The sequence below is a fragment of the Manduca sexta genome, unplaced genomic scaffold (assembly GCF_014839805.1).
Source record: "Manduca sexta isolate Smith_Timp_Sample1 unplaced genomic scaffold, JHU_Msex_v1.0 HiC_scaffold_2474, whole genome shotgun sequence".
NCBI lineage: Eukaryota > Metazoa > Arthropoda > Insecta > Lepidoptera > Sphingidae > Manduca > Manduca sexta.
Window position 1 is genome coordinate 868 of NW_023593442.1, and position 8,004 is coordinate 8,871.

General features: G+C 33.6%; 2 protein-coding genes across 2 annotated transcripts; one reads left to right on the plus strand and one right to left on the minus strand.

Annotated features, from left to right (window-relative positions):
- Positions 1–292: 292 nt before the first annotated feature.
- Positions 293–4,008, plus strand: LOC119192196 (T-complex protein 1 subunit zeta-like). Its single transcript, XM_037446030.1, is given in 8 exon segments — positions 293–518; positions 995–1,194; positions 1,441–1,580; positions 1,732–1,852; positions 1,855–1,878; positions 2,092–2,238; positions 2,241–2,281; positions 3,030–4,008. Coding segments are annotated over 8 exon segments (1,590 nt in total). The 5' UTR covers positions 293–378; the 3' UTR covers positions 3,807–4,008.
- Positions 4,009–4,042: 34 nt separating this feature from the next.
- Positions 4,043–7,701, minus strand: LOC119192197 (CDP-diacylglycerol--inositol 3-phosphatidyltransferase-like). The gene is given in 5 exon segments (XM_037446031.1): positions 4,043–5,945; positions 6,424–6,576; positions 6,579–6,740; positions 7,294–7,428; positions 7,503–7,701. Coding segments are annotated over 5 exon segments (660 nt in total). The 5' UTR covers positions 7,552–7,701; the 3' UTR covers positions 4,043–5,784.
- Positions 7,702–8,004: the final 303 nt, after the last annotated feature.

Here is an 8,004-nt window from a genome sequence, read left to right on the forward strand (position 1 = left end):
AAAACAGAAGAGAACATTTTTACTCCTCATATAAACACTTTTAGTTATGTTGTGAATCGCATCCACCAAGAAGGAACTGAGTCCATTTAAAACGAATAGCATCAGAATATAAAGGGTTGATCAATACAAATAATTTACGAGGAACATTCTTGCATTGCAGCTTAGCCCGTTCTGACCTTACTAATGGGCGCTATCGATAAAAGTATAATAAAAATATTGGTCTTGACCAGTTAGAGCAACTTTATACGTAGTGGTTATATTCTCTATAAGCATCTCTATTTCCCTTTATAATCTATGCGTTGCGGGTTGATCATTCTCTGTAAAGTTTTCGGTTTCCTCGTGCATTATTTTCAATCAACTAAATAATTAATTTGTAAAATGGCTGCAATTAGCTTACTAAAATCCCAAAAGCCAATTCGCAAAGGAGCCGCCCAAGCTTTAGCGGTAAATATATCAGCTGCAAAAGGTATACAAGATGTCATGAGAACTAACCTCGGGCCTAAGGGCACCCTAAAAATGTAAGTTTTGCAAGATTTTGTCTTTTGATTTGCTTGTTTATACTTTTAACAATGATTTTCCAATGATATAATTCGACTTGCAATATTTAATACCCTATTTTATTTAAAATTCGCCGGTTTTTGACGTCCGAAAAGTCATATGATTTCATGCGATCCGCGTTAGTCAGAGACCGGATCTTTTAGCGGTGAAAACTAACTTCTCCCTTTTGGGCATAATTTGCTCTATTTTCAAATACCATTTCTTATTAAATCAGGAATATGAATAATTATGCTTGTTACTTAAGAGAATTTGTATATTGTTTACGGTTTTGTGAACAGGTGTGACTACAAGACTAGCTTCCGAGGACATTTTTTGGCTGATAATTATTATTATAATGTATCACCAAAATTGCCTACTATTTTTGAGATTAGGCATGTAATATTACTTTCCTAAAGTAATTTATATAAACTCCTAATTTTATTTCTTTTTCTTTCAGGTTAGTGTCTGGAGCGGGTGACATTAAAATCACCAAGGATGGCAATGTCCTGCTCCACGAGATGCAGATTCAGCATCCCACTGCCTCATTGATAGCTCGTGCCTCCACAGCACAAGACGATGCCACCGGTGATGGCACCACCTCCACTGTGCTCCTGATTGGGGAACTGCTCAAACAAGCTGACATTTACATTAGTGAAGGTAAATATTTGTTGTTTTAAAATTAGGTAAATGTTATTACATTTTTTAAATTTAGTGTGATTATTTTGGTTGTACAATATATTCTTCTTTAAATGGTACATAGAAGACAAATTTAAAAGTATTTGCTTCTGTTGTTTGTGGCTTCTATGACTGTACTATTGTATAGTATAATGTAATAGTACAATATAAAAAATTGCCTTTATTGTGTCATATGTGTTGCTGAAAAATTATTTTCTTAAATTGTAGGTTTGCATCCAAGAATAATTACCGAAGGATTTGATGCAGCTCGCAACAAGGCTTTAGAAATTTTAGACTCAATGAAGATACCTATTGAGGTCAAAAGAGAGAACCTATTAGATGTTGCTTTCGTATCACTTAAAACAAAGGTGAGTCTCATAAAATCATATGTCAAGTAGAAACATCAATATTTTAAGTAGAAAATGAAGGCATTAGTTACGCCCCTGCCAACCCATTCTAAGGTAAAGGTGTGAGTGTCAATAGAGTAAAAGGCATAATTTTAAATACTTTATTTTTTAGGTCCATTCAAACATTGCGGAATTGTTGACCGATGCTTGTGTAGATGCAGTACTGTCTATCCGCTCAGGTGATAAGCCTGTGGACTTGCACATGGTGGAAATTATGGAAATGAAACACAAAACGCCACAGAGACTACACTTATTAAAGGTAGCAAGTTCAAAAGTAAAAAAATATATTTAGTTTTCAAATAATAATATAGCACTAAGGATTTCAATTGTCCATCACTGCTGTAATTCTATGGATTCATATCATTATAAATACATAACATAGAATGTATTCTATTAAATAATTACTATGTTTAATCACTGAATGTAATATAAGTAGTTATTGTGTCTTACTTCATTTGCCCATATTTTATAGGGTTGGTTATGGATCATGGAGCGCGTCACCCGGACATGCCGAAACGCGTGGAAAACGCTTACATTCTGACGTGCAATGTCTCGCTGGAGTATGAGAAGACACAAGTTAACTCAGGCTTCTTCTATAAATCTGCTGAAGAAAGAAAAGTTAGTCGCTGCAGAGGGACTTCATTGATCAAAGAGTTCAAAAGGTAAATAAAATATTAAACAGTTTAATTTATCCTAGATTAAATCGTTAACGCTAAAAACTCACGAAGCGGTTTTTAGTCGCGTCCGCCACGGTCGAGAAACAGCTATTTTATTTCCAAACTCAGGACGACCGGAGATCTTTGCGATGTATAACGGCCGCGGTTGCGATTATCATCCGACAAACTTAGCGGAGCGACTATCGCAAGACGGGCGGTTAAAGGTCAGTTGAGTTTCAGAACGCGGCGCCATGGACACATCCTATTAACGATAACGATGCCATGTGTAATAATAAGTTACTGGAGCAAAATGGCGTCGGATTTCTGTACCCCCAGCGGACTACTACAGTCGCATAACTACAGAGCGCGTGGGCGTTAACCGCTTAGGCTGTGGGTACGGGAGCAGCGTACTGACTACTCGGCTCGCACGATTCTACTAGTTGCCCGTCGGTACAGCGGGTACCGCGTACAACCGCGCACGCCTCATGCGTAAAACGCGTCGTGAAATACGTTTATTTACATATTTGCATTCTACAGAAATTGCGTGCCCGCAACCAATTCAAACCGATCCAAATGTCAAATACCACTTCGTGAGTTCTTGGCGTAAATATCAAATAAAAATTAATAAAGTGATCGGTCAGTTTTGCAATTTTTTGGTGCTTAAGCCGATTTGTATATTTACTGCATTGTATAGTATGTATATTCAATTAACGTTTTATTGTTATTACTAATACACATGTTCTGGTCACAACAGATTATTGCGTTGAAAAAGAAAGTGTGCGATGGTACAGACAAGACATTCGTTGTCATTAACCAGAAAGGTATTGACCCTATGTCCTTGGACGCATTTGCCAAGGAAGGTATCATAGGACTTCGCAGAGCCAAGAGACGTAACATGGAACGTTTGGCATTAGCCTGTGGTGGTATGGCTGTGAACTCTGTAGACGACTTGACTGAAGACGTTTTGGGTTACGCCGGACTCGTTTACGAACACATCTTGGGAGAGGACAAGTACACCTTTGTTGAGGAGTGCAAAAACCCACAGTCTGTTACCATTCTTATTAAAGGTCCAAACAAGCACACGCTTACCCGAATCAAAGATGCCGTCCGCGACGGTCTCAGGGCAATCAACAACGCCATAGAGGACAAATGCATAATTCCCGGTGCAGCCGCTTTCGAGATCAAAGCGAATGTAGAACTCCTTAAATACAAGGACACCGTTAAAGGAAAGTCTCGTTTGGGTATCCAGGCATATGCAGAGGCATTGCTGGTCATCCCAAAAACGCTAGCTGTCAACTCTGGCTATGATGCTCAGGATACGATTGTGAAACTCCAAGAAGAAGCTGGCTTGAGCCCTGATCCTATAGGCCTTGACTTGAGCACCGGAGAAGCTATCAAACCTAATGATTTGGGCATCTACGACAATTACATTGTTAAGAAACAAATCCTCAACTCCTGTTCTGTAATTGCTAGCAACCTCCTTTTGGTTGATGAAATTATGAGAGCGGGTATGAGCAGTCTCAAGGGATAATATAAGTTGTTGAGGGCCAAGGAAGTATTTTTAAATAATATCGCTTTAGTTCACTTTACTTACTACACTCTTGCATTGCAGTGATATTTTTTTTTTCTTTTAATGATGCATTTAATACATCTATAAATTAATTGATATTTGTCGCAAAACCATTGTATTAGTGTATTAACACATTACTCTAATTAAATTAATAAATGCTAAATAATGTTGTTTCATTTCTAAATGAAATTTGTTTAAATTTAATATATATTTATTGGACAACAAATTATGTAACTACAGCATGGTAAAATTACATGGTAACACAAATTCCCTATTGAATACAATACATAATTAAAATTAAGCTTAGTAGGATTCACAAATCACAAGACTACACATTAATATATAAACTTTTGTTCACGGTTCCACCTGCATGATTAAACTTTTCTCTGGGCCAATGTCACACTATGTACTTTCCAGGTTAAAAACTATCTCTGTACCAGTGGCTCAGCCATGAAAACGTAACCGACTGTTGCTTCCGCATTTATTATATTATGGTTTATATTGATATTTTGATATCGTGCTTTTTCATGTACATAAGGGTGACATGCCTTATATTAACTATGTAGATATATAAATATAATTGATTGAAAAAATAACACTTTCACTGATATAGTCTTTACAGGATTAAGTATTTTTCTTATTTTGAATTATGGAGGTTCCACTGCTTTTGTCCACCCAGCTATTGGTTTGTTATTTATAAATATAACAATTTATAATAGATTGTGTGAGCAATATTTATATATTAGCCAGAATATTATATACATTTTTACAGATAAATATATATATATATTTTTCGATACGTAAAACACATTGGAAATGAAACTATTTATACATAATAAATTTATATGAAATTCTAGTTAATTCTAAAACTATAAAACCGCGTAACATGGTGAAAAGAGAATCAAGGATTTCAATGAAAACTGAATATTATTAAATTGTCGCCTTATGATTTCAGTTTGTATTACTTTACAGAATTTGATTTATAGCGACAGAACATATAAATTTCGTTTATGTTTTTTTTTTCAAAATCTACAGTTCAAATTTCCATGAAAGGGAAGAACTTACACTTTTGTACAAAATAGGCCCAAGATTTCATTGAATATTTTTTTATGATAATAATTTAGGACAATAATTGTCTTAAATGCAAAACTTAAAGAAGAAAAAACATGTGATCTATTGTGTGTATGTTATCTTACATACAATTATGTGTATTTAATTTCTCTGTAGTTTTTTCAAATTATCTTTGATATAAAAAAAATAACAAAATTTAACTTTAAATGCGAAAAATTAAAATCGAAATTAGACTTTAAAATTAACAAGTACCATGACTCTTGTAAACTTAATTACATAAATACATAATAATATACCTAATACGATTTAATACAAAGCATTCCACAATGTTCAACTACTTTGGAATGACCAAGTAAATGCATTAACTACTGTATGAATACAATAAAGTCATCTAATGAAAACAAAATTCTTTGGCTTTTAATATACTTTTTCGACGTGGATAGGTTCCAAAATATGTATAGTATTGCTATGCAACACAAATGTGATGTATAAAATAAATTAAATGTAAGTTCTAAAAAATAGACATGAGGCTAATGAATAGTAATGATCTTTTACACTGTATTCGAGCCAAACTGTATATGCATCTAAATACATGAATATAATACTAGAAACAATTGAGACCAGCAAAGATCACTAGAACTGGAAAGTTCAATTATTATACGAGTTTGTTCAGTTTCATTACCCACAAAAAAAATTACACTTGACCCTTTTAGACAAAATAGATTTTCTATACTTTAAAAATAAATATAAAAACATTTTCCCACGACCAGTATGCTAATATAATAATTAAACCTTTATCATTTACTCCATATATGTAAACATAAAAGGTCAGGTATTGTATGTGTCTCCCTATGGCAGAATGTTTGACCTAATTCTTTTGTTTGCTGGCGGCGGCGGCTCGCTCGTTGACGTCAATGGTGGCCAGGTTGAGGGATGCTACAATGCCGTGCAAAACTGATATCCCAGCCTTGACTACCGCCACAGGCATTGAAATAAGGGCAATCAGCTTGAATAGGCCCATTCCCAACACTGCAATAAAAATTAAATGAATATAAAAACTTTCGAAAACATTTTTGTGGAACAAAAACATCTAAATTTGTTATCTAATCTTAACAAAAATAAAAGTGTTCTAATTTCCACTATTAATACTGTTTTGCTGTAATGATAAAAATAGTGTGTCTAATCTATAAAACAAACACTGACTCGGTTTTAATCCAAACCGCAGCTGTTAAATATAAGTGTTCTATATGGTTTTGTTTCAATAACTAAAAGTTCATGTTAAACACATATAGTAATTTTTCAACAATAATTTACAAAATCATTTTAGTGATTTAGACTGTTGAAATTGCAGTTAGTTTAGTCAATTTCAATACTATAAAATTGCCTATAAAACATACCAAATGAAATACAAAAGTCATAGGAAGATATGTGCATTTCACATTCATGTTATGCAATCTTATTTTCAATAAAATAACTTTCGTTAAATATAATATAACTGTGTCCTTACCAACAGGTCCTGTGTAGAAATACATGACATATAAAGCAGCATAGAATGCTTCATTTCCAGCACACATAAAGAACAACACAGTTTTGTTTGTATAATACAAATGCATAATAGGATTCTCAGACATGTCAATAAATTTGTGTGAAGTCTTTCCTGGAGGGTGGAAGTGTGGAGATACAACCAATGGCAAGTGATATCAATAGCCATGGAAATTTGGAACCAGAATGTATAGGTAGGGTAGAAGGTTGCCAGCGTCATCATGAGACAGCTGGTGCCAGCACGGTCAGTAAGCTGATCCAACATTGCACCAAACTTGGTACCTGGAATAGATATTTTGTTGGAGGATTAATATTTCTATATCATAAAATTTTTAGACTTATTGCGAAAGGGAAAGTCTTGGTCATTAAGCAATCTGCGATGATGCTTCGTATTTAAAAATACTATTGATCTTATGATTTCCTTTCTTCGTATGGATGTTGTGGGTGAATATACAATGTTAATAACAAAGTTTTTTCTACATAACTTATAATTTAATTTTACAAACACTTTTAAATGTAATATTTTAAAGACTTATAAGTATTTATATGGAGTTTACAGTATATAATTATATAATATTCAATAAAATTTTCAGAAAAACCTAAACAGAGACCTTATAATAATTTGTTTTTCCTTTTATAAACAACTGCAAATTTATAAAAGGATTAAAAACAATTATAAGATAATGTACTATTATGAATTTATGAATGAATGTAATGCGAAAAACGTTTATAGAAAGATCTATTGAAAATTAGAGTATGTGTATGGTTGAGCTTCTTGGCATGGATAGGACAAAATAATTAATTAAATTATTTGATACCATACAAAAGCACTTACTTTGATTGAAATACCTTGCCGCATGACCGTCGATTGCATCCAATAAAGCTGATGTAATATAACACGTACAAGCAAGCACGCAGTGGGTGGGCATGTAATAAAATGAGATAATCGCCAAAATCACTCTCGCAAAACCTGCAAACATCATAAAAATGAGCAAGAAAATTTCTTTGATATGCAAAGATATCCAAGAAATACGCATTACGTACCAATTATATTGGGCACAAATAGAAAAATGTTTTCTTTAGATTCCGTCATTTTTGATTATAAGTTTATGTTAGTGCAATATTTAGCAAATAATTAGAGTTATGGATTTTTAAAAATAACAAATGACTGACGACAAACGCGCACAACACCCTTAAGGGTTGTAAGCAGAAACTAAAAAAAACTACCATATATGAATCTAAATAAAAATTCTACCAAATTAAAAAAAATATATGTTCTCAAACGTATAAAGTAGAGACCCAAAAGTTAATTCCATCTAGTAATTAATCTTAATACTGCATTAAAAACGTATAACAATGTCAACTACATACAAGTGTCACGTAACATTGAACATTACAGGCGCGTCACGCCTTTGGTCTTTCAATGTGAGTATTTTACCAATCAGCTCAATAGATTTTTTTAAGAAAATGTGAATGAGGGTAATTAGATAATTTTTTCCATATAGATGACGTGTGGTGCGGCGCGGCGCGGCGTCGCGCACCACAA